General features: G+C 36.0%; 1 protein-coding gene across 9 annotated transcripts in view; it reads left to right on the top strand.

Moving 5' to 3' along the window:
* The window catches only part of CEP152 (centrosomal protein 152), a 73,539-nt gene that overhangs the window by 16,172 nt on the left and 29,460 nt on the right, over positions 1-27,907 (top strand). For 5 of the 9 annotated variants that reach the window (XM_045528617.1, XM_045528650.1, XM_045528642.1 and 2 more), the window contains 7 exons: positions 426-569; positions 1,410-1,549; positions 4,552-4,752; positions 9,628-9,775; positions 11,774-11,865; positions 12,672-12,835; positions 21,351-21,552. In XM_045528617.1, coding sequence (XP_045384573.1) covers positions 426-569; positions 1,410-1,549; positions 4,552-4,752; positions 9,628-9,775; positions 11,774-11,865; positions 12,672-12,835; positions 21,351-21,552 — 1,091 coding nt within the window. The remainder of the gene's footprint in view (positions 1-425; positions 570-1,409; positions 1,550-4,551; positions 4,753-9,627; positions 9,776-11,773; positions 11,866-12,671; positions 12,836-21,350; positions 21,553-27,907) is intronic. The other 4 variants (XM_045528678.1, XM_045528669.1, XM_045528659.1 and 1 more) reach the window with 1 other exon arrangement.

Below are 27,907 nucleotides of genomic sequence, written 5' to 3'. Positions count from 1 at the left end.
GAGGGCATATTACTCTTTTCTGTTGCAGTTGTTATATACTGATTTTTAATTGGCCACAATGGTAGTGATTCAGGTTTACATCCTAAATCAGTGACTTTCAAAGTTTTCTGGCAGTGACCCACAGTAAGAAGTACATTTTTAAACATGGTGATGCAGTCTGCAATATATATCTATGTAATCAAATGTATATAAATGAAACAAAAGTTTCACAAAATAATACTTATTCTTACTACATGGTGCACTCTGTATAGTCTATTATATTCTGTCTTAATTTTTATAAAAAAATACTAGTCAGAATCCACTGAATTGATTTCATGATACTCTAATAAGTTGTATATCCACAGTTTTAAAAACACTGCTTTAAATGACCACAAATTTATATTTTGATATGTTTTTAATCTAATAAACCATCTTTAATTCCAAAGCAGATTCTGCAGAAAATATGCAGATTATTCAACTTCAGGTTCTTAACAAAGCAAAAGAGAGACAACTTGAAAACTTTGTTGAAAAGTTAAATGAAAGTGAACGTCAAATTCGATATCTGAATCACCAACTTCTGATAATCAAAGGTAAAATAACAACTGCAGGGTGTTGTTTATGAGGTACCCTAGAGATAGATGTGAGCTATTATAGCAAAATATGTGAGATGAGTTTAAGATTAGGTGAGTTTAAGAGTTCAATGCAGGCAGGGCGCGGTGGCTCACGCCTGTAATCCTAGCACTCTGGGAGGCCGAGGCGGGTGGATCGCTCAAGGTCAGGAGTTCGAGACCAGCCTGAGCAAGAGCAAGACCCTGTCTCTACTAAAAATAGAAAGAAATGATCTGGCCAACTAAAATATATATATAGATAGAAAACAAATTAGCTGGGCATGGTGGCGCATGCCTGTAGTCCCAGCTACCCGGGAGGCTAAGGCAGTAGGATCGCTTAAGCCCAGGAGTTTGAGGTTGCTGTGAGCTAGGCTGATGCCACGGCACTCACTCTAGCCCGGGCAACAAAGCGAGACTCTGTCTCAAAAAAAAAAAAAGAGTTCAATGCAAGTCTGTGTAAGATCATTAATGTTAGATACATTCTTTGATTAGCAGGGGTTTGTCACATCTATGTGGCTTCTCAGATAAACAAATGCTGAAATTGTTAGGAAATCTTTTGTCCCCCAAAAGGATACAATAATATTTTTAAAGGAAGAGGTTCTGGTTCTATAAGATTTTTTTTTTTTGGTGTCACTCAGAGTTGTTTTCTTTTTTTATTAAATCATTATTTGTTTTTTTCTAAATCGACTAAAGTTTATTTGTCTGAATTGAATTTAATTCAACAACATTCATATATGATATAGATCTGATATTTGATAGGGATTGTGACAGTCGGGGTCCTTCTACAGTAACATTATTTATACAAACATTTTTATGCCCTAGATGAAAAGGATGGTTTGACCCTCAGCCTGCAAGAATCACAAAAACTCTTTCAGAATGGAAAAGAAAGAGAAATGCAGCTTGAAGCACAAATGAAAGCACTGGAGACCCAAATACAAGCATTAAAAGTTAACGAAGAACAGGTACATATTTTAACTTCATTATTTATGGTGAAAAAGTTATTCAGTGAAAAGTTTAGTTACTTAGCTAAACTTTTGGCAGGGTAGGACTAAATTTAGAAGAACTTTGAAGTTTGTATTTTCCTCCACCATGAGCCTGCTTCTTCTTGCCTTACCTTGGAGGAGTGGTGCTACCATCCACCAAGTCCTTGACACTACACAGCTGGAGGAGACCTCAACTCCTCAGTCACCCACTAAATTCTATTGAGTCTTCTCATTTCCATCCATTCAGGATTTTACCCTCTTATTTACAAAAGTCTCTTAACTAGTCTCTAGTCTTTTACCCTTTCCACAAATTCTCTATGATGGCTATCTGAGTAAGCTTTGTAGAGTACAGTTATGATTATGTCATTCCTTTGAAGCCTTTCAACGACCCCACTTTACCTGTGGGATGAAATATGGTATCAAGATGACCATCTTATCCTTGCATAATTATCTATTCTTTTATTCTCCTCAAACTCAAGTTTGTTGTTTCTATATACAGTACTTATATGTGTCATGTCTTCTTTCTGAAATGCCCTTAGCATGGCCTGCAGCTATTTGATTGACAAGCTCCTGACCACAGGTTTCCCTTTCCTAAGTATCTCCTGCTTTTCTCCCCAAGCCAGATGATCATGTCTATTATAATAGACTGAGGACACCTTGAAAGCAATATTGGGCTGCCCTCATCTTTGTAGCTCCATTACCTATGCCCAGCACCTGGCACACAGTGGTGGTCAGTATATATTGAGTGAACATTGTTGTTCAAAATTGACCGAACCTATATACATACATATATATATGTATATTTTTTTAAATATGTTTTTCTATTCCTGCTTGGATACTATCCTGACTATACCTTTTATGGTGTTTTGAAATTTGTAAACAAGTTCTGTTCTTAATAGTCTTCAAAAAATTTTGTAACTCTTTTTCACATTTTCACTTCTAGATCTTGCAAATCAACATCTCATGTTTTGTAAAAAAAATTTTGTCAGAATTTTGATTAGCAAGGCATTGTATTTTACCATTTTATAATGAGTTAACCAAGTCTTAGATCAAATTACTTGCCAAAGGGTATAAAGCTAATTATTGACAAAGCATCAGAACCTACATTTTCTGACCCAAATTTTCCCTTCACAGTTGTTATCCTAGAAGCTTTTTTTAAAAATGGATTCTGCTGCTTCTTAACCATTTGGGGAACTGTTCTTTAGACTTGCCTTTAAAGTGGTAACACATTCTTTGATTAATGAGTAGATGGCTATTTGCTTTTTGGAAATAATCACAAGATATTGGTAGCCAAGCCTGGTGGTGGGTGATTCCATTTTTTGGTAATACCATTTTTTTCTGGGGTGGGAAAGTTAAAAATGAAAGTGACTGTAAAATAATGAGCTTGGTTTGGGGTGAGACTTGTAGCTAACTAAGTCTGAGGATGGTTTAATAAAAGACTTTAAACAATGTTTTCTCATGGCTGCCTCCTCATCCTTCAGGTCTCAACTAAAAAAAAAGTCATCTTTTCTGAGAGGACTCCCTGTTCACCTTGTATGTAAAGTAGCCCAAGTTCCGTACTCCACTCCCCTTCATCGTGCTGCATTCTAGTACTCTATAACTATCTGAAATGATCTCATTCATTTACTTGTTAATAATTGTCTCTTCCCACCTGAAAGTAGTAAGAGCTTGGACCTGGTCTGTCTTGTCATTGTGTCTTTAGTGCTTGGAACCCTGCCTAGCACAAAGTGTTCATGTTATTTATTGAGCAAATGAATAAATATCTTAGTGATGAAAGCAGTATTAGAATAAATTGGCAATCTCTGGAATAGAATGAAGAATAATCCTCATTTGAAATATTAATTTTATGTGTAATATGGATTATTTTTAACCTTTTGAAAACTGACAAAGTTATTATACTGAAAAGTTAAATTGCTTTTATGTAGTAAAAGGTTATAACTTTATAATCTTTTTATGAGTTAGAAATTACATTTATAAAAGAGTAGCATAAATAAAAATATAAAGGGAACAGAATCATTAAGTGTATTATTTAATAGTTTCCTGTTGCTGCTATAAAAGACGACCACAAATTTAGTGGCTTAAAACCACATACATTTACCTCACAGTTCTGGAGTCAGAAGTCTGATATGAATCTCACTAGGCTAAAATCAAAGTGTCAGCAGGGCTGCATTGCTTTCTGGAGACTCTAGAGGAGAATCCATTTTCTTGATTTTTCCAGCTTCTGGAGGCCACTTGTGTTCCTTGGCTCGTGGCCCATTTCCATCTTCAGAGCCAGCAATGGCTAGTTGAGTCTCACTGGTTCTGACTTTTCTGCCTCAGTTTTCCTCTGAAAACTGGCCCCATCTGTTCTTGGGCCCATCTAGATAATTCAGGATCGTCTCCTTAATTTAAGGTCATCTATTAATAGTTAGCAACTTTAATTCTATGAGCCATCTTAATTTTCCCTTGCCATGTAACATAACAATCACAGGTTTTAGGGATTAGGATGTGGGCATCTCTGGGAGGCAGTTGTTTTGCCTATAATACCAACTGTGCAGTTAGAGCTTTCAAAACTTTGTTTTTAGTAAGTGACCATTGGCAGTTTTCAACAGTCTTTCAAGGAACAGTTGTCATTTTCCTATGACCTAACAATTGGGTTGCCCCACACTTTGCTCACAGAGCAATGCAAACGGCACTGAGGCCAATACAGTAGCAGCAGATTACTTGCCTGAAATCCGCATTGCCATCATGCTGCGCAAAATCATCCTTCACTCTCCTGAGGTAACTACAAAATGTATTTTCTCAATGAGTATTGTTTCCAACAGCCATGGGCCTGTTGGGTCCCAGCTAAGGACATTTTAAGGAGCTTGAGCTATGATATGGGGAGATCCCTTCTTCTCCGCTCTCATTAAAGCATGGTTGAGTTTTAGGGTTAAAGTCCATAGAGAGCACAGAGTTAAAGTACTGTAAACGTGGATCTCGTGTGTGTGTGTATTTGTCAGATGATCAAGAAATGCAGAACAACTGAAATGGCTCTGGAAAGCTTGAAGCAGCAACTGGTGGACCTTCATCATTCTGAATCACTTCAACGAGCTAGAGAGCAGCATGAGAGCATTGTTATGGGCCTCACAAAAAAGTATGAAGAGCAAGTACTGTCCTTACAAAAGAATTTGGATGCTACAGTTACCGCACTTAAAGAACAGGTTGGGATGATTTCAAATGAGCAACTGTTATAAGCAAGTAAACTGATTATTATTATTTTCTTGAAACCGACCTTTTTTGGTTCATCATATAAAAATCATGGATGTTTGTAGTAGGTGTTAGATTATAAGTGAAACTTAAAAGCCAATGATTTTTTAATCTATGAATACGTCCTAAAGGTATGATTTTGGAAACCCTACTTCTTCTTCTTGTAGGATTGGTTAGTACTTTCTCAATTCTCACATTAGTAGTCCTTTATTTGTAGAGTGTTTATGCATATTATTCATGTGGTCCTAGAATAAATGCAGACTGAAAGGAATGAGTGTGCTGGGGGCTGGACAGAAGTTGAGAGACTATCTTGGGAGCTTAACCAATAGGAATCCTTTCTTGGGTCTCCGAGAAAGTTGGGGAGGGTAACCAGGTGGTAGGTTTGCTTGATCTCTAAAACCCTAGATAATCGTGAATGAATAAAATTTCACAATGCATTTGTCTTAATGTAATTTCAGAATTGGTTTAAACTAAGGGAAGAGGAGAAGAAAAGATGTTAGGGTATGGAAAATTCCAACACACTTAAAATAACAACCCAAATCATAATGGGGTTGTGTATGCAGTTTTTTGGAGAAGACCCATGAGCTTCTTCAGATTTTCTAGGAGGTTCATGTCTCCTCTCACAAAAGGTTGAAAATTATTGCTTTATAAAAATGTTCTTAGTAAAAATGGACAACTACATTATTGACTAATCATAATATTCTGCTTTAACAAACTTATTGATTAGTAGCTAAACATAAGTATGTGAACAGACTTTACGTATATTTAATTTTATATTTGTGTGTGTGTGTGCACATACACACTCTCTCTCTCTCTCTCTTTATTTTTTAGAGCAGTTTTAGGTTCATAGCAAATTGGGTGGAAAGTACAGAGATTACCCATATATACCTCCTGTCCCCACATGTGCATTGCCTTTTCCATTAACATCCTGCACCAGAGTGGTACTACTATATGGGACTCCCCATATAAACTTTATATAATCAGTTTTTTGATATCCACAAAATAACTTGCTAAGATTTTGATTGGGATTGCTTTGAATCTATAGATCAAGTTAGAAAGAAGTGACTTCTTGACAATATTGAATCTTCCTATCTGTGAACATGGGATATCTCTCCATTTATTTAGTTCTTTGATTTCTTTCATCAGAGTTTTGTAGTTTTTGTCATGTAGATCTTGTACATATTTTGTTAGATTTATACCTAAGTATTCGTTTTTTGAGGTGCTAAGGTAAATGGTATTGTGTTTTTAGTTTCAAATTCCAGGCATTCATTGCTGCTATATAGGAAAGTGATTGACTTTTTTGGAGTCACCTTGCATCCCATACCCTGCTATAATTGTTTATTAGTTCCAGGAGTCTTTCTGTTGGTTCTTTCAGATTTTCTACCTGGATAGTAATGTCATCCATGAATAAAGACAGCTTTATTTCTTTCTTCCCAATATGTATACCTTTTATTTCCTTTTCTTGTCTTACTGTATTAGCTAGGACTTCCAGTATGATGTTGAAAAGCAGTGATAAGAAGGGACATCCTTGCTTTGATCCTGATCTTAGTGGGGAAGCTTCAAGTTTTCACTGTTAAGTATGATGCTATAGGTTTAAAAAAAAAAAAAAGTTGAGCAAATTCTCTTCCATACCTAGTTTACTGAGAGTTTTTAACATGAATGGGTGTTTAATTATAGTTTGAAAGAGAAAATTCAACACATGTAATGGGAGAAGTAGCAATCCATGATGCAATTGAGTTTTTGAATGTCTGTGTAACTAGTATTTTGAGAAATATATGGCTTGTAAAATTATTAATGTTATTTAGTATTTTCTTTAAGACATCAGCTTTTCTGCATAGTGATTGCACTAATTTACATTCCCGCCAACAACATACAAGCGTTCCCCTTTTTGCACATCCTTGCCAGCTTTTGTTATTGCCTGTCTTATTGATAAAAGTCATTTTAACTGGGGTGAGATGGTATCTCATTATAATTTTGATTTGCATTTCTCGATTACTAATGATGAGCATTTTTTCATAAGCCTTTTAGCCATTTGTATGTCTTTTGAGAAATGTCTATTCAGATCCTTTGCCCATCTTTTAATCAGATTATTTGATTTTTTTCCTATTGAGTTGTTGGAGTTCCTTATATTCTAGTTATTAGTGCCTTGTCAGATAAGTTAGGATGTACTTTAAAATAACTAAAAGAGTGGAATTGGAATGTTCCTAACACAAAGAAATGATAAATGCCTGAGGTGATGGATACCCCAATTACCCTGATTTGATTAATTCACATTATATCTCTGTATCAAAACATCACGTGAACCCTATAGAGGTATACAACTATTGTGTACCCATAGTAATTACAAAGAAAAAAAAAGAGCCAGTAAAGGAAAAAAAGATACATCAGCTTTTTTGGGTAAAAAAGATTATACGCACTCACACCATGAAATCTTTTTGCTTTGGCTGAGTTTCCCTTGATTGTGTGTGTGTGTGTGTGTGTGTGTGTGTGTGTGTGTGTGAGAGAGAGAGAGAGAGAGAGAGAAAATGGGAAGAAATGGGCTTCTTGGAGCTCATAGTCTTCCTCCAGTGATATAATTCTCTACTAGTAAACTATCTCCTGGACACTCTCTCCACCAAACTGCCTTTTACCTCATTTCAGTCGTAGAAGTGCCATGTTCTAAGAGTTCTAGTTATTTCACCAAACTGTTTGTAGAAATATCATGTTAAGATCTCTGATTACCTCCTTGATGGAGATAATACCTTTGGTCATTCTGGTCTTCTTGAAATCTTCAGCTTTTGGTGAAATCGTGGACTTTGGTTTCTATCTCTTACCTAACTTCACCTGATCTATTTTCTACCTTTCCTTTCATGATATGTTTAAGGGCTCCACTTTGAATACTTTCTGTTGGCTAAGAGACTCCTGCAGACCTCTCTGTGTGGTCTAATCCTCATTTTTCTGTGCACTAGAACTCTGTCCAATTATTTTCCCTCCTACAGATTCAACTATCATCTCTTTATCATTACACTTGTCTCATTTGGGATTAAAATATGTCTGCCCATATCAGTCTTGAACTGAGTGTTCGCACTCAAGCTAATCATGGAAAAGACAGAACTATTCATCTTTTTTTGTTTGTTTTTTAGTACTAAAATTTTATAGTTTTTGAGTATATCTGTTTCCCTGAACTTGTCAACGGGAAACACCATGGTTTAATTGATTGTTGCATATACTCAAATTACTGCCTTTTCTTTATAGTGTTTTTCATATCTACTTTTTCTTAAAACTTGTTTTTCGTCCAGTTTCCAGTTGCTTATAAAAACTATTGTGACCACCCAGAACATAAATACTAGCCATCTCCCCACCCCTTGCTGTTATTACTATTGTACTGTCATTAATATTAGCTCATTCATTGTGTTTGCCATGTTACTTTTGCAGTTTAGAACCAGGCTTCTCAAGCTGGCCTGGGAATCAGCAGCAGTGTGCCAGGAGGTTTGCAGAGCTGAATAAACATGGACCAGTTTCCAGAAGCTTCATTTTGCTCAAAAATTTGGTAGAAAAAATTTAAAGCAAACATAGCTACATTATGAAGTAGAATGCAAAATTCATATGAATTTTTAAGCTAAAGTGAGAGACTTCAGTGTCCCTTTGCTCTGCTTAAGGGAACTTCTGTGTTAGTAACCTTACGGTGTGTACCTTGTGTTAGTATTTTTAAGGCATTATTGGGCTTTAGGTTATCCTATGAATAAGGCACCAAAACCCTAAGGCCTTCTCTCTACTGCAAAGCCCTTTCTTGATATTCCTCTTACTACTTATTTTCTTTAAAATTTTTTTTAGGTAATTTCAACCAATTACCTTAATTCACTCCTCTGCCTTTCCCATGCTCTGCCATTTGCCTGAAATTCAGCCTGCGTAGCCTCATTTGTATGAAAGGTGATGATTTCCACAGTGGTGATTTGTTCTTCCTGGGCTTGGGACTCTTGTGGCTCATTACTCCAAAATTGGAGAAACTTGAGTATCTTGCATACGCACTCTGTATTTTCTATATTTCCTCCTACAATTACACACACACACCCCCACCCACCCACCCACTGTGTTTGTTTTCCTTTGTCATTCGTTTTTCAAGTGTTTATTGTAGCCCTTACATGTATAAAGCACTACAGAGGTACCCTCAAGGAGATTATTAAGAGAAATAAGACATGTAAAAGGTAGAAAGAGAAATGTAAAAGAGAAACAGATCAAATTTAAAAGAAGTTAAGAGGAGGGATCAATTATTTTTGGCTGCCCCGAACAGAATGAGCTTTTGGCTGTACAGAATAGAGTGAGTTTCCATGTTTTTATCTGTATCCTTGCTGTCTTGGGATACAAATTGCATGATTCAAAGTGGTCTCCTTAAATATGTATACATACGCTTATCCTGACAGCATAAAATGCAAATAAGAATGTAATACATTTCCTTTGACTTGAATAAAATCAAATTTTAAAATAACAGTGTCTTGTGAATGTGGAGTAGAAGGGGATTTTAGAAGTCATCTAAATAAGAAAGAAAAAAAGCAATTTTTCTCTGAAGCAGGTTAGAGAAAAATAAATTAATTAAAAAATAAGATAGAAATCATCTAATTCAGCCTTTATTAGCATAATTACAAAAGAAGAAACAGACTGAGTTGAAGCCTCACCCAAGATCACACAAGTTTGTTCTCCTGACTTCCAGTCCTGTGCACGTAACCCTGTAAAAGAAGTGATGCTATGTGATGACGGTGTATTTGCCATAAAATGCAATTACGTATCATTATTTTTAGTTTAATATTTATTAAAAGTGATCATGAAAATGATTGAACTCTTTTTCTATTTAGGAAGATGTTTGCTCTCATTTGAAAGATCATGTGAAACAACTGGAAAGGAATCAAGAAGCAGTCAAATTAGAAAAGACTGAGATCATTAACAGGCTGACGAGAAGTCTAGAGGAGAGTCAAAAGCAGTGTGCCCACTTGCTACAGTCCGGTAGGTGTCTGGGCGGGCTCTGTCTCCCCAGAAGGCTAGTTCAATATGCAGAGGGAACACAGTAGGATCCATGAATTACAAGAAATCCAGAAGAGCCAGAAAAGGCAATTGGTGACAGATTCATTTTCTTTTTTAAAAAATACTATTATATATGGATAAAGGTGTATTTTATTTTTATTAGATAATTTCAAAACTGTGGACAAGCATAAAGTACCAAATAAAAATAACCAATAATCCTACTACTCAGAGGTAATTACTGTTAACATTTGAATGTATTTCCTTCTAATGAAATGAGTGCACACACATTGGCAATGCCCTGCTTCTCTGTAAGTGCATTTCTGAAAATATACTAAAGCTGAATGTGCAAAAATTGAACAATAAAATATGTTTTATAAGGTAAGTTCTATCCCTGAAAGCTAAAAATGATTGTAAAATCCCATTATATTTTGGTTTTTTAGACCCAATATTTGATGATATAGTTCTATCCTTTTGTATAACTTCTTTAATTTCCCCCCTCCCCCCCCCCCAATGGAATAGCCACCTACCCGGTCAGTTGACACCAGAGAATTACATTCTTGTCATGGTGAAGATTTCTAGTATGGTCTCTACAGTATTAAGTTTGAGACATATGCTTCCTGTCATTTTAGTTTCAGCCATAGTTTTATTTCTTACTTATTTTTATAAAATGATATTAGATTAAAAGTCAAGAAAATAATCAAATGTTTGTATAAACACTGCTGTACAGAAAAACCACCCTGTTGGCTGGTGAATAGCTCACACTGAAAATAGGTCAATGGTTATTCATTAGCTGATACGTGAAAGTCACACTTTGGCACATGAAAGGCAATTCAGACTGTTGGTACAGTGTGTGAAAGGGTGGGTTATTCAAAAGCTGAAAGTTCTAAAGTCAATGACTGCCTAAATATGTGTGTGTATATATTTGGTGGGGGGCAAAATTTGGATCACACTCTGTTTAGGTGCCCCTCCCTGTTTAGTTTTGTAGCCTTTGTTTTCTCTTGGCATTATTGGTAAGTCTTTTTCCTGGCCATTAAAGGCTTTGAAAGTATGATTTTCTTTAACTGCATAATATGCCATCACTTAACCATTTTCCAGTTGGTCATTTTCTTTGGAAACCCAATAAAGTCCCTTTTAAATGGGAACTTCCCCTGGTACATTTAAAATATTAGGTTACTAAAGTTTCGGAAGCACAACCCTAATATACTTATTTCACATGTGAATCTGGGAGTGTTGGAAATAAAAGCATTTAGAAAGAAGTTACAGGCAGCAAGATGTAGTTTTCTTATTAGAGGGCAGAAATGCGCTCTGAGGAATTTTTTCTTTGGCCTTCTATGGGTTGGAATGTTATGCTCCTATTGAGGGACTTCTGGGCTGGTGCGGTGGCTCACACCTGTAATCCCAGTATTTTGGGAGGCCGAGTTGGAAGGATAGCTTGAGGCCAGGAGCTGAGACCAGCTTGGGCAACATAGCAAGACCCCATCTCTATAAAAAATTTAAAAATTAGCTGTGTGTGGTGGTGTTCGCCTGTAGTCCTAGCTATTCGGGAGGCTGAAGCAGGAGGATCACTTGAGTCCAGGAGTTCAAGGTTATGGTGAGCTATGATTATGCCACTGCACACCAGCCTGGACTGCAGAGTGAGGCCTCTTCTCTAATAAATAAATAGATAGATAGGTCAGTAGATAGTACTTCCGGAGTGTTAAGGTCTGTAGATGTGGCTGATTTGATTAATAAGAAGGTCATAGTAGCCTGTGCCTTCAACTCCCTAAGGACATAGGGGAGCCAGACTAAATCTTGGAAATGTCTGGACCAGCCCTATGCCTTCTGGGTCCTGCTGGCTCTATTCTGTTATGTCCCTAAAAGGATAGTGGCAATAAAGCAGAACTTAACTGTCTGTAGCCTCAGTGGATTCAAGTTCTTCTGTAGATCATAGGTCCTTTGTCTCCTTACATTTAGTGTATCCTATAATTCTTTCCTCCACAGGGTCAGTACAGGAGGTGGCTCAGCTTCGGCTCCAGCTGCAACAAGCACAAAAGGCTCATGCTATGAGTGAAAACATGAACAAGGCTTTGCATGTGAGTGTCACCACTTGGAAGAGACTCTGTGGGCAACTGAATTGGGCAGTGGTTATATCACCTTTTTGAATCTTGGGTTTCTTGGTATGCGAGAGGTGGTTGGACCATTTTCAGACCAGCGTATGGGAATTGCTCACAGCTTCACGCACACAGCTGGGGAGTCAAGCTCAGTTCTGTCTAGCAGCAGAGTCAGAGCCATGCCCCTCCTGTCAGTCTGCCCGTACCTTCTTCACATGGTATATCCCTTCCTCTAACCTGTAATCCAGAGATCAGTTCATCTACAGGTGTGGGGAACATTAAGGTTCACTACAATTCTCTCACATCCTCCTTCGGTACTACTTACAATTTCTACTGGAGGGAGAAGAAAATACTGGAGAAGAGTTCCAGTGTTACCTCCACTGATGGAGGTATTTTGCCTTTTCACCACTGGCAGACTGAAGTACAACACATTCTTGTCAAACCAGTCTACTTTGTCCCCTATTCTAGTAAGCCAAAAAGTGCTTCCATCAGCATCTCAGCTCAAGGGACACTTTCCATGGAGGACAAAATGTAAGACAGGGAGGTCTGAGCGAAACTACTTATATTTGTTTTCTCGTTCATTTATTCATTTATTCATTCAATTTACTTGAAGACCTGATTCATGCTGGCCTTTATAAAATTATTTATAATGTATCCTAATAGTGCATTTGAAGAAGTTTTTCTGCCTTATACTGATCATTAAAACAAAATTTAAAGCATAGATGGAATGATTGTTTTCTTCATATAGGAAAATAATAAAAATTATTTTCAATAATTTTGTGTTGTAGGAAGAATTAATCGAACTAAAAGATGAAATTTCTCTCTATGAATCTGCTGCAAAACTAGGAATACTTCCAAGTGACTCCGAAGGAGAATTAAATGTAGAACTCACTGAATCATATGTGGATTTGGGTATTAAAAAAGTCAACTGGAAAAAGTCCAAAGTTAACAGGTATTGAGAAAATAGTTTATTAATTAACTGACATTAATGATACTGATGATACATGGTAAACAGGTGGACCCAGGCATGAAATGATGAGCTGAGTAGGGATTCTTGAAGGATGTTTTAGTAATTTTTAATGAAGTATAAATGTCTGAAATCAGATAATGCACAGAAACTTCAAGTATTAATATTGTACTGTCTTTAACACCCACATAGACACATCAATTTTATTAAGTTAAAAAGTGATTAATGTAGTTAAAATATACAAAGCAAACTCTAAAACTTAGATTATGTATCTGTATCTATTTTAGCTATTAAAGTGAGGGCATATTATTTTTATATGCTAACACTGTGTGTTAAAAGCAGACATCTTGCATTTATCAATAGTGTGTAAGAAAAAAAAAGCATTAGTTTCTCATGGAAACTTTACTGTGACCTTACTTTTAAAATAGGGATTCTGCCTTTTATACTACTGCTTAATACAGATAGATATCTTAGCAATCTCACAGCACTCCCTTGAGTGCTTTTCTATTGTCCCTCTTGGGGACTGACGGGGGAGGGGTGGTGGTGGTGGAAGAGGGAGTATTAAACATTTAAAGGATAAATGAATGAGACTTCGTTCATTCACACTTTAGAAGCACTTGCCACATGGAAAGTGCTATGCAAGGCTCTGGGAATAGAGTACAAAAAATGAGATAGAAACAGTCCTCTTCACAGGGAGTTTACATTTTGCCTAGTCAGGGAGAAGGAGACATGCTTGTAAACAACTATTAGTAAGTGCTGTGTGTTCAGTGTTGTGCTTGATGTATAGAGGGGAGATTTACACATTCCCTCTGCTGGTTTTGGTTAGGGAAGAGAGATGAGGTGTTTGGAAGAGATCGTATTTAGGTCCAGGAAAACTTTTCTTGAATGCGTCTGCCCCTCAACACCACCATTTGGTTTATAGTGTAAGACTGAGTTTGCCGTCATTACTGCATTATTGTTTTGCGAGAGCATTTGATACGTGTGTTTCAGATCTCACACAACTAAATACAAATATGTAAATCTGAAAAGTTTTCTCTAAGATAGGTCTTCGAAGTTATGTATTTTTATACTGTGATTCCAGTTTAAGAACAGTAAGATGAGATTCAGTAAATTGAAAGCTAAAGTAAGTGATCAGGTGATGCTGTGAAAGCAGGTTTTTATTAGTATTATTTTAGTTTAGTAAGGCCCCAGGTACCTGGAGGTCTGTCTTCAGGGACTCTCATCCCACAGATCACAGCTACCATCCAGAAGGAAGCAAAGAAGAAAATATCAGATCTAGATTATATGATGTATTCAGTAGGACCCACCTTCAAACTCTTGTCCCAGGGCCGTATTGACTTAGATTTATTTGCACCCCATTAGTTACCTGATTTCCTAACTGACTGCAGAGCAGCTAGGGCAGGAGTTTGGGAGAGGTGCTGTCAGTGCTTAGGCCACACAGCTCAGCCTTAGCAAGGAGGGAACGAGAAACCCAAGGGGCTGGGGTGACTGAGCATCACAGCAAATGGCTTTACACATCCATGTATATTCTGATCCACATCAGAATGTCCATAATTACGATCCCAGTTGTCGAAGAAAGGCTTCCGTTTTGGTGGACTAATTAAAGCAAAAGAGGAAGTGCATTTTATGTTTTTTAGACAGATAAATGTAAAATTTTAAAGTTAAAATACAGTCATCTAGAAAATTCACTGCCACGAATGCCTCATTTCCTATTAATGCCGGATTAATTCTAAGGGGCTAATCAAAAGAGCATGGGGTTTAGATCCTAACTGTTTTAAATCGTAGTGTTGGCATTTATTACTAGCTTTGTGACCTTGGGCAACTTTTCTGAGCCTGTTTTCTAATCAGGCTTGATGTCTCTTGAAGGTTAAAATGAGGATTAAAATAGATAATGAATGTAAGGGGCCTCATGTGTGTGTTCCAGACATATTAGGCCCGTGATAAATGATAGGTATTGCTAGTATTATTCAATAGAAGATTGGTTAAAATATACCATTGATCAGACTTTATATTAATCTACTTTTAATTCAACACATACTTTGTAAAAAGTTCTTGATCCTCAACCTTGTGAAAAATGTCAGATCCAGTATTAACATGTTAGAGTCAGAAAAAAACCAGAGTTCAGAGAGGTGAGCTCCTTTGCTCAAGAAGACGGACAATTAGCAACAAAATCAGTAATTGAACCCAAAACTGCTGAGGGTAGGCACAGTTTTCTGTTTGTTCAAATTTACATGACAGTCAAACCTTTTTGCCTTAGACTTCATTCTTTGTCTTTTATTTTTGAGGATTAAAGATGTAGTTCCTGCCAAAAAAGATTTTTCTCCAATTTGTTATTACCTTATTTTAGTTTGTGCCAAAATTGTCCTGGGAATTGGGAAAATAATTCATTATATATATATGTTTGCTTTTCAAATAGACTTAGTTCATCATGATGTCTAAAGTATATTCTACTTTTGCACTTTCTATTTACTTAGCGTTCATAGCCCAAATACTATAGTAATTTTAAAGCCCATTCCTATAAATAATAAACCTGAGACATCCTATCATTATTATGGTAAGAGGAATAATAGACACATTCATCTGGAAAAGTAAAGAATAACTAAGGTACAGTGTGGTTAGTTGCTGAGATGCAGTGAGAAGACATCCAGGGTAAAGCAGGGCAGGGGAACAAACGTTTAGCTTATAGTCATCCCACCCACCTGCAGTTTAATAGATGATCATTTAGATTTGAGCAAAACTAAAAAATATTTATTATCAGATCAAATTTAAAGGAGATGTAGGAGAGAAGAGATTTGTAACTTTCCTCTGGTGGACTGTGATTCTTAGAATAAAAGGAAGCAACAATTTTCCCAGTGTTGAGAATTTTAGTTCTTTGTTGACTTGAGCTGCTTTCAAATCACTGACCCAAATATTAGTGGCTCTAAGCTTTTATTACCAACTACCACCTCCCTCAAGCTACTGCCTAGTAAATTTTAAGGGTTTAGCCTCAATGTTCTATTTTACATTCATGGAATTTGAGTAGCTAAATCTGCATGTAGCTTGCAGACAGTTTCCTCTCTCCCTTATTATAGTTGGCTGCTAAGCTCAAATAAAAAACATTTAACAAGTGGAATGCCTTTTCCCTTTGGTCTTCTCAGCAGGATTCATAAGGGACTACAGTTTATTTGGATTTAAGGGAACCGACTTCCATAGGGCTCAGTAGTGAGCCTTTTCAGGATTGGTCCCCATCACTGACTTTTTCCCTTTTGAGGAAAGAAGAGAAAATTATTTTAGCAAGCACTTTCTCTGCTCTCTGACTTGGCTCTCTCTAGGAGTACAGGATGTGCTATTTCAGTGGTCAACTTTCAGTAAGAAAAGAAATTAGGGATGCATAATTTGTTAACTGAGCAAAATAGGCAATTCTGCTTAAAGTTAGCTCACCATATCTTACAGCACAGGAAGATACATTGTAATATATTTTATTTATATATTTCTATTTCTTATAATTGTTTATATCTTCTGTTTCTGTAGAAATAGAGTGGTTTAAATAGGTGAGATCTATACAGACTTATATATATCACATATATAAAAGTTGCATATATGTATTGCAAGGAGCTCCTTTTGTAACCTTAAAAAAACCCTACCTACTATTTTGTTCATTGTCTCTCTCTCTACACACACACATGCACACACATACAATATTCTAACATTTTATTTGGAATCATCTGAAACTGAAGAACAGTAAAAATTTTAACTCAGATACTGTCTCCTTTTTTTAAAGAACGGTTATAAATTTACAGAAAAATTTATATTGTATGGATTTCATATATATGTAGCACCCATTTTCCCCTACTAACATCTTACATTAGTATAGTCCATTTGTTATAATTAATGAGCCAATATTGATACATTATTATTAACTAATGTCCATCCTTAGTTTTTACCTAATGTCCTTTTTCTGTTCCAGGATACCAAATTACATTTAGGGGTCGTGGTTTCCTTAGAGTCTTCTTGACTTTCCCTATTTGTGATGATCTTGACAGTTTTGAGGAATACTGGTCAAGTATTTTGTAGGAAGCCCCTCTGTTGGAATTTTATGTTTTTCTTATGATTATGTTTTTCTCATGGGTTTTGGGGAGGAGGATCATAGAGATGAGATTGCATTTTCATCACATGTTATCAAGGGTACATACTGTCAACTGCTTATTTCTTTTCAAAAGTAACTTTATCCTCCATTATGGAAAAATTATAAAATACAAATTAAAAGAACAGAAAAAATAGAAATCACCCATAATCTTACCTCACCTCCTGTGAAGAAAACCACTGTTAACATTCTGGTATATAACTTCAACATTATCTATTTTGTATGTTTCTAAAAGATAAAATAATATTGAATATACTGTTTTATAATGCCATTTAACTTAGTATATTCTGAAATCTTTGAATGTCAGTAAATATTGTTATATATAATTTTTAATGAATATATGTATGAATGAACCATGTTTTAGTTACTAATGTACTGTTTAAAATTTTATTATATATAATACAATATCATTATTATAAGCATCCTTCTAGTCAAGTCTTTATTCACATTTGATTATTTCCTTAAGATGTAGAATAATTTTCTTGCTAAAAGGTATGCACACATTTGAGGATTTTGATACCTGTTGCCCTAAAGTTGACATTATTACCCACATCATGTGGCAGTACCTATTTCTCTGTACCCTGTCCACTGTTGAGCGTTATCACTGTTTATGTTTAAAATTTTTATGTAGTTAGATCTATCACTTTCTTCATGATTTCTTGATGTTTGAAAAGATGTTATTTTTCTAGTACTTTTTATAGTTTTATTTTACTTTTTAAATTTTTAAAATTGTGAAATGGTACACATAAAGAAAAGTGCATGAAATGTAAGTATAAAGTGAATACTCATGGGCCTTCCACCCAGGTCAAGAAATAAACATTGCCAGCCACTGCCCGTATTCTTTTCAGTAATAACCTTGAGATTAACTACTATCTTAACTGTTAGGGCAATCATTTCTGGTATTTCCTTATCCTTTTAATACTCAGTTATTCACACCTAAACACTACAGATTATTAGGTTTGCCTTCATATATACAGAACTCATACATTGGGTGTTCTTTTTTTTCTTTACAGCTTTATTGAGATGTCTGTTGCATACCATACAACATCCATTTAAAGTGTACAGTTCAGTGGTTTTTCGTATATTCATGGAGCTGTGCAACCATCACCACAACCTAATTTTAGAGCATTTTAACATTCCCCAAAAGAAACCCCATACCTATTCCCAGTCATTCTTCATTACCTTTTCCTGCCCCCACAGCTCCAAGCAACCACTAATCTACTTTCTGTCTCTATGGATTTGCCTGCTTTGTGCATTTCACATAAATAGAATCATATAATATGTGGTCTGTGATTGGCTTCTTTCACTTAACATGTTTTCAAGGTTCATCAATTTTGTAGCATGTATCAGTACTTCCATTCCATTTTATAGTCAAATAATATTCCTATAAATGGACATACCACATTTTGTTTATTCATTCGCCAACTGATAGACATTATTTGTTTTGTTTCTACTTTTTGGCTATTATGAATAGTGCTACTGTGAACATATGTGGATAATGTTTTGTGTGGACATATGTTTTCATTTATCTTAGATATATATTTTATATATACACATACACACACGCACAAACACACGAGTAGAATTTCGAGGAACCATCAAACTGATTTCCAAAATGTCTTCACCATTTTACATTTCCACCAATGATGAATGAGAGTTCCATTTCTCCATCTCCTTACCAATACCTTGTTATTTTCCATTTTTAAAAAAATTATACCCCCCCTAGTAGATGTGAAATGGTATCTAATTGTGGTTTTGGTCTGGATATCTTTTCATGTGTTTATTGGCCATTTGTATATCTTCTTGGAGAAATGCCTATTCAAAAGTTGCCCATTTTAAAAGTAGGTTGTATTTTTATTGTTTAGTTTTGAGAGTTCTTTATATATTCTCAATGTAAGTCCTTTGTCAGATTTGTAAATATTTTCCCCCTATTCTGTGGGTTTTTTACTTTCTTGATAGTATCCTTTGAAGCAGGATAGTCTTTAATTTTATAAAGTCAAACTTATCTATTTTTTTCTTTTGTTGCTTCTGCTTTTAGTATCATATCTAAGAAACCATTCCCAAACCCAGAATCCTAAAGACTTATACCTATATTTTCTTCTATGAGTTTTATTTCTTACATTAGGTTTAGGATCCATTTTGAGTTAATTTTTGCATGTGATGTGAGACAGGGGTCTAACTTCCTTCTTTTGTATGTGGATATCCAATTTCCAATTGTCCCAGTACTGTTGTTGAAAAGGTTCTTCCCATTAAATTGTTTTGGCACCCTTGTTGAAAATCAATTGACTGTAAATGTGAGGGTTTATTTCTGGACTTCCAATTATATTCCCTTGATCTATATGTCTGTCCTGTGCCAGTACCACACTGTCTTGATTGTTGGAGCTTTGTAGTAAATTTTGAAACTGGAAAGTCTGAGTCTTCCAATTTTGTTCTTTTTCAAGACTGGTTTCATGTTTCTGGATCTCTTGCATTTCCATGTGAATTTTAGGATCAGTTTGTCACTTTCCGCAAAGGAAGCAGCTGGGATTCTGATAGATGTTGCATTGAATCTGTAGGTCAATTTGGGGAGTTTTGCCATTGTAACAGTATTATCTTTTGATCCCTGAACATGGGATATTTTTCCGTCTATTTAGATCTTCTTTAATTTCTTTCATCAATGTTTGGTTTTCAGGGTACAAGTCATATGCTTTGTTAAATTTATTCCTAGTTTTAAATCCTAGTATTTAATTTTATAGAGTTTTATTGCTATGTTTTTATGGTCACTTATCTTCTATAGTGTTAAGTATGCTTTTAATCCTATCCAGTGATTTTTTTCATTTCAGATATCATAGTTTTTTTTTTCTCTGTAAGTCCAATTTGGGTCTTTTTTACATCTTCCATTTCTCTCCACATGTTCATATTTTCCTTAACTTTCCGAAACACATGGAATGTATTTAACTCTATTGTCTGTGTCATTGCTGGGTTAGTTTCTACTGATTGATTTTTTTTTTTTCCTGGTCATGGTTCATATTTTCTTTCCTGCTTCTTTGCATGCCTGGTAAATTTTAATTGAATGCTAAACATTTTGAATTTTATGTTTTGAATGCTGGATTTTATTGTATTTTTAAAAATACTGTTGGGACTTTTTCTATGACACACTTAAGTTACTGGAAATCCACTTAATCCTTTCAAAGCTTTCTTTATAGGCTTTGTTAGATCAAGTTTAGAGCAGCTTTTAATCAGGGGCTAATTTAGCCCCACTACTAAGGCAATATTTGATGCCCTGTAAATTAGGAGGTCTTTCCACCATGGCTCGGTGGATCACAACGTATTCCCAGCCTTATTCTTTTCCTGTAGTTATTTCCCTGGAGACACATACACACACGCGCGTGCGCGCACACACACATACACACACACACACACACACACACACACACACACACACACACACACACACACACACACACACACACACACCTCCAGAGCTCTTTTTCTGTGCAGCTCCTTTTTCTCCACTATTTCCCTCTCCCTTCAAATTCTAGCCATTTTTGCTTCGCCAAACTCTGAACTCTTTCTCTGCAATCCAGTGAGATTGCTGGGCTCGTCTGAGTTTTACTTCCCTGTGCTATGGCCTGGAGACTCTCCAGGCAAAAGCTGGGCATTTGTGTTTTTGGTAAACTGCATGTTTACCAAATCCTAGGGTTCACCTTGTTTGTTTTCCTTTTCTCAGGAATCATTGTCCTGTTGCTGCCTGTTGTCTAATGATTGAAAACTATTGTTTCCTCTGTTTTATTTGGTTTCCTGATTTTTTTAAGGAGGAAGATAAATCTAGTCCTTGTTAATTCATTATGGCAAGGAACAGAAAATCTCATCTTAATCTTTAAATTTATGGAAACTAAAATTGAGTTTAACTTAGCATGACTTTATTTTTGTGTTTTTTCAGTTGCTCAGATATTTACCTAGACTTGTGTTTTAGTATTAATAAGTTGAAAGAAATAACAGAAATTGTTAGGTAGGATGGCTAGCGTTTAGTATTCTTTTCCTGTTTATTATTCGTATTGTTTCTCCTAAAGTCATAAAGGATATGTATATACAACACACGGTTTACCAAAAACACAGATGTAAGTCATGGCAGCGTTCACATATCTAAACTCCTTTCAGGGAGGCAGCAGAACTAAGCTTGAGAATGATCTTCCTTTGAATAAACTTATTGCTGTACATGGGGACATGGCAAAGATGATATCCTTGTATATGACAAAGTTTAAAATTGTTTTGAAATACTAGTATATAATTGTATAGGTGACAAAATATAGCTACACTGCAGCTAGTACTTTTAAAGAATAACCATACTTGATTTGTTTCTTGATTTAATCTTAATGATCACAATTTCTCCATTAGCATTGTTCAGCAAGAAGACCCAAATCAAGAGCTTTCAAATGATGAGTTTATTCTGAAGTTGAAAGCAGAAGTGCAGCGTTTGCTGGCTAGCAACTCAATGAAGCGTCATCTGGTGTCTCAGTTACAAAGTGATCTCAAAGACTGTCGTAAGAAAATTGAAGATCTCCAACAAATGAAGAAGGATGAAAACATTGAGGCTGAGGTTTGTAGAGCCTCTAGAGTTAAAAAGCCATTTTAAAAAGACTTAATAAAGAAAATTTGTACATTTTTATATTTAATAAGCCTTTGGCTTCCAGGGGTTCATTTGACATTTTTAGAAGTAGAGTTTAAACAAGGAAATGCCATTTAAAGGGATACTGACAGTCTCTGACTTAGGATGTTTTGACTTTACAGTGGTGTGAAATTGTCACACGTTCAGTAGAAACTGTACTTTGAGTACTCATACAACCATTCTGTTTTTCACTTTCAGTACAGTATTCAATAAATTCCATGAGATATTTAGGACTTTATTATAAAATAGGCTTTGTGTTAGATCATTTTGCCCAACTGTAGACTAATGTTTAAGTGTTCTAAGCATGTTTAAGGTAGGCTAGGCTAAGTTATGATGTTTGATAGGTTAGATGTATTAAATGCATTCTCCACTTTTGATATTTTCAACTTATACTGGGTTTATCAGTATATAACCCCATCGTAAGTTGAAGTGCATCTGTATATTTTTGGGTTACCCTTGCAAGAAAGAGTACTACATTGCAGCTAGTAAATAAGATACCAATTAGGTAAAATTCCTTTACCACAAATACAGGGAAGTATTCTATATAACAAGGTAACTGCACTTCTTCAAGATTGGCTTGTACCAACAGTGCTTTAAAATTTGGTTAAAATAAGTCCTCCATATTGAAAAGCTTTAGCATTTTGTCTATGAGATTTCCCTGGCCCATGTTTTTATAATAAAAGTCCTTCTCTATAAGGAGATTAATTACATAGATAGAATCAGATTATGTCAATCATTGAAGTCCACCTCTATGTCCTTCACTTAGTCTTCTGACTTTATAGGTGAGGAAGATGAAGCTGGAGGAGTTTGTGACCCTTTTGAGGTTACAGAATCAATCTTAGACAAACTGAGACTAAAACACATGACTAATAAATAGGTCCAGGTTAGTTCCTCAAGATCATGTTATTGCAGAGATCTTTAGGGCTGCCCTCCTTTAACTGCTACCTTTTTTACCTTCCACATTTCATCCTCACCCATCTACACTCCCAGTAGAGAATAATGCGTAAAAGACGTAATAACTAAGAAAAGGGAAGGGAAAGGGTAAAAGGAGTATATACTCCTTTTCCTCCTGAATGGAAACAATTTTTTATTTCCTATTTTGGTGCTGTTTTATCTCTTGATCCTTTAAACTAGGAGTTGTGTTCATTAAAGCAGTTTTATTAAAGCAAAGTATGTAAGATGTTCTGTGCTAATTATTATGGAATTTTGTTTGTTTGTTTGTTTGAGACAGAGTCTCACTTTGTTGCCTGGGCTAGAGTGAGTGCTGTGGCGTCAGCCTAGCTCACAGCAACCTCAAACTCCTGGGCTTAAGCGATCCTACTGCCTCAGCGTCCCGAGTGGCTGGGACTACAGGCATGCGCCACCATGCCCGGCTAATTTTTTCTATATATATTTTTTAGTTGTCCAGATAATTTTTATTTTTATTTTTAGTAGAGACGGGGTCCCGCTCAGGCTGGTCTCGAACTCCTGACCTCAAGTGATCCACCTGCCTCGGCCTCCCAGAGGGCTAGGATTACAGGCGTGAGCCACTGAGCCTGTATTGGAGTATTATGGAATTTTATTTGTGGCTAATTTATTTTTCAGTAATAATAGTGTGTTTTTACTGTTAAAATTCTGCCCAGCCTGGTTTCCTCTTCTGAGTAACTATGTTTGATAAGTAAAACACTGATTTTAATGTTAACAACAAATGAAAAAGAACCACCCCCCACCCCAGCACATTTAACATCTTTAAATCAAGTTTGTTTTAATTGTTGCCGTACATTTCTTGGAAAGGATGGGGATGAAAGCTTATGCCTCAATTTGTATTAGGAGATTAGAGTTATTAGTTTAAGCATTTCAGTGAGAATAGCCTAAGATGTAGGAGAATAAGATCCTGATTTTGAGTTTGAACCTTAGCTCAGGTATCTTAGTGTTTTCTTTGTTCTATATTGAAGTTATTAATGGCATTTCCTATACAGATACACTTTCTCATGTGTGGCAGTTGATGGTGGCCATGCCTTGTATTGTTTTTTTAGCCTTTCCCTTTGCCTCTATGATCTGTTTGATCAATAGATCAAAGGGAGGTATCTCATCTTTTTTTTTTTTTGAGACAAGTGTCTTGCTCTGTCCCCCTGGGTAGAGTGCAGTGGCATCTTTGTAGCTCACTACAACCTCAAACTGCTGGGCTAAAGCCATCCTCCTACCTCAGTCTCCCAAGTAGCTGGGACTACAGGAGTGCACCACCACACCTGGCTAATTTCTATTTTTAGTATAGATGGGGTCTTACTCTTGCTCAGCCTGGTCTCAAACTCTGAGCTCAAGCAATCCTCCTGCCTCTGCCTCCCAGAGTACTAGGATTACAGGCATGAGCCACTGTGCCAGGCCTTCATCTTTGAATACTCTTTTTGTCAAGCTACTCTTTTGTCATAGCGATTTTTCAGTGTTTATCAAAACTCTGATTTTTCTCAAAGTGTCACTTCAGTTCTTCCTGCATATATCTGTTGTGCTTCAACTTACTGTGTAGGAATTTCCTGGGAATATTGTCTTGATAATTCTCTGCATATTTGCTCAGTAAATCTTTGTTGCATTAATATATATATTGATCTGCTTCCTAGATGGGGAAGAGAGAAGAAGTAGTAACTTAACCAACAAGTGGTTTGGTTTTTTTTTTTATACTCAAGTCTGTAGTTATCTAATTAGCCCATAAGCACCTTCAAACTTTGCCTTTGCCTCTTATTTCCCAATCTTTTATGATGGGGCTTTCTATTTAGCCTGTAAAGTTAGAAAGCATGGTTGGGAGGTATGTAGAGAAAGAGCAAATCATTCAGGGAAGCTTTTTTAGTTTTTTAAAAGCCACTCTGTGCAAGGCCTTGTGGGATTCAATGATGAAAGGAACAATGGCCTTTTCTTAAAGGAACTTATCATCCAGAACAACAGTGTTATCCAATAGAAATGTAGTGGAGCCACATATTAATTTGATATTTTCTACCAGTCCTGTTAAAGTAAAAATAATAGGTGAAATTAACTTAAATAATGTATTTGATTTTAATATTTAGCCCAATATATACAAAATATTATCAACTCAATATGTAATCAGTATAAAAATCATTAATGAAATGGGTTACATTTTTGTGCGCACAGAGTTCTTGAAATCTGGCATGTATTTTATACTTACACACATTTAAGTTTGGACTAGCCACATTTCAAGTGCTCAGTGACCATAAGTGGTTAACAGGCACCATATTCAGCAGTACAGATCTATAAGGAAATGGGCATCTATAGCTTTGTGAGTACTATGAGAAGGAATGGCTGACTAGGCTTGAGGGTGAGGGTGAGGGTAAGGTGGCCTTCGTGAAGTCTTTAAGGAGGGAACATTTGATCTTTGTCCTGAAGGACTAATGCAGGAGAGAAGTGGGGAAAGAGCATTTCAGCACTGAGCAGAAGTGCATATACAAAAGGATGTAGCAGATCATCTGGTATACTAGAGAGGAGGGCCTGTGAATAGAAGTTTGTATTATACAAGCTCAACCTTTCTGAAATCTTTAGTGAGGCCAGAAAGATGTAGCTGTCTCAGTATCTATTTTAACAAAGAATGATCACAGCTGTCATTAAATCCTCAGGTTAATGAAATGGTATTGAACTTCTCTGCTTGCTACAGGGAAATCTATTAAGAGAAAGAACACATTAGTTTAAACATCCCTGGATATCTTTTTAAAGCGATCTGGATCATCAAAATTCTCCCCTAAGCATTTCTAAGTATATTTTCCAAGTATTAAGAAGGCCAGCAAAAATGTTTACTGCATAGTGGATTTGGCATGTTTCTTTTATGAACATTTTGAATATACTGATTTATTTATTGTTTTATACATATTAATATTTTGTAGTATATTTTATGTTCATTTATATCTTATATAGAACAATTTAAAATAATTATAGAGTTACAGTTTTTTTTTTCTTTCATGTCATATGACTGTTTATAGCAGTGGTTTATTTAAAGCTGAATTCTTGTTCAGGAACCTTATAGTTATAAAATTGTTTCTGTAGAAAACCAAAATATGCTGCTTTATGACATTTCCAGGATAGTGTGATGAAAATTAGTAGACTTCCCCTATATAGCACTGATTGGCAGTGATCAGCAGTGAACCAAATATTATGCCATTTACTCCAATTGACCAACTGGGCCATTAAGGTGGAATGTGGTGAAAGCCTCAGGAAAATCAGACTAGCTTACTAGCAGTCAAGGCTCACATCTACACTGAATTTTTTGTGAACATAGTAAATAAAACAGAGAGGCCTTTTTGTGTCTGATACGTAATAAAGATCATTATCTTATCGCAAGTTGTGATTAAGGCTACACTATGATTCTAAAGGCACTTGATAGGCAGTGATCAACAGCCAGCTCAGAAAGTTTCTAGCTAGAATCCTTTTAGACATAGAAATTAGGAAGATAGTCTGAGAGTTGGTGTATTAAGTTTCTTGTTTCTTGAAGATGATGTATCTAGTAGTCCACATTTAGAAAGAAATTTTGTTGTGACATTCCCAGTGGTCCTTTTTAAAGATCTGCATAAAGGTACTGTGCTGACAAGTACCCAGTCCCTGTGTGCCTGCACTGTGATCATATGTCAAAACTGAGTATAAAACCCAGTCATGACAGGAAACTCACCTGCCAGGAAAGAAGCACAAATGAATGGCATAAACCTTAAAAAATGGAGGCCAAGTATAAGAGAATGAAAGCCATTCTATTGAGTCAGTAAAATCCTTAAAAGTCTCATTAGTACTCCCCCATCCAGAGAGAAGCTAACAGAGCAGATATTCTTAGCTCTTCTCTCTTCTTACTGAGATAGTAGAAATGATTTCTGAAAAAAGATGGCAAGTGAACAGGGAAAAGTCAACAGCTGGAGGTGTCTCCCTGTGAAGGAAGTGAAGACTCTACTGCTCTACACCAAATTAGAAGACTGATCCAAAGCCTTGGTGTTCTGTCACCCTACATGGGAATGAGATACACGTATCTTTTCTTCCACCAATGAGTAGAATGAACCTTGATACGGGATACTTTTTTAAACATTGTAGAAGAGAGCTCAAAGTCCAGGTATATACATAAACAAACAAGTTGAGTAGATATATTTAAAAAATCTTTGTTTCTCTTTGTCAATGAATACAGAACTTACAAAAATAGATAAGGAAAACACTCAGATGGTAAAAGGAAAATGTGCCAAGTTATATAAATAGACAAATCTGGGAAGGTGAAAAAAACAAATGAACCATGAAGGTAAATATGTAAGAAGTTCCACTTTGGTGTCAACATCAGAGATGCAAGTGAAAGCAATTGTTAGGTAGCCTTTTCCCATCAAATGTGAGTCTATCATGAGTCTTAAAAATTATACTTATTGAATAAAATGTATATCCATGAGTTAAGGCTGGTATAAATAAATACTAATACATATTTAGAATACATGCTAATCTTAGTGGGTGAACGTATGATGAAAAAATAGAATGTTTGCATTGTCTCAAAGAACCTGCTCACAAGATACTTATCATTAATTGTAAGTTAAGGCCGGGCGCGGTGGCTCATGCCTGTAATCCTAGCACTCTGGGAGGCCGAGGCGGGTGGATTGCTCGAGGTCAGGAGTTCGAGACCAGCCTGAGCAACAGCGAGACCCCGTCTCTACTAAAAATAGAAAGAAATTATATGGCCAACTAAAAATCTATATAAAAAAAATTAGCTGGGCATAGTGGCCCATGCCTGTAGTCCCAGCTACTCGGGAGGCTGAGGCAGGAGGATTGCTTGAGCCCAGGAGTTTGAGGTTGCTGTGAGCTAGGCTGACGCCACGGCATTCATTCTAGCCTGGGCAACAAAGCAAGACTCTGTCTCAAAAAAAAAAAAAAAAATTGTAAGTTAAAAAAATAGTATGTTTACGATGGAGATGCCTGGCAGACACTACCTTCATCAGTTGACCTTCACTAGTGATGAGACATATTGACATCATGTGTCTTCTGCAAAGAGCACACATCACTTCTTGGGATTCATGCTGAAGATGCATAAACTGAATTTAATAAAGGAATAATAACATCAAAAAAAACCCAATTGAGGGACATCCTACAAAATAGCTAGTGAATATAGATAGTACTCTTAGAAAATGTCATGGGTTTGAAAGACAAAGACTGAAGAACTGTCCTAGATTGGAGGAGACTAATGAGACATCACAACTAAATGCCATGTGGAATTGTGGATTTGATCTTGGATCCGAGCAAAGGTCATTAGAGGAAAATTGGAGACATTTGTATTAAGGTCTGAAGATTAGTTGAT

This window comes from Lemur catta, chromosome 1 (assembly GCF_020740605.2).
Source record: "Lemur catta isolate mLemCat1 chromosome 1, mLemCat1.pri, whole genome shotgun sequence".
In the NCBI taxonomy this organism is placed as follows: domain Eukaryota; kingdom Metazoa; phylum Chordata; class Mammalia; order Primates; family Lemuridae; genus Lemur; species Lemur catta.
Note: the sequence above shows the minus strand (reverse complement) of the source record. Positions and strands in the feature narration are given on the sequence as shown.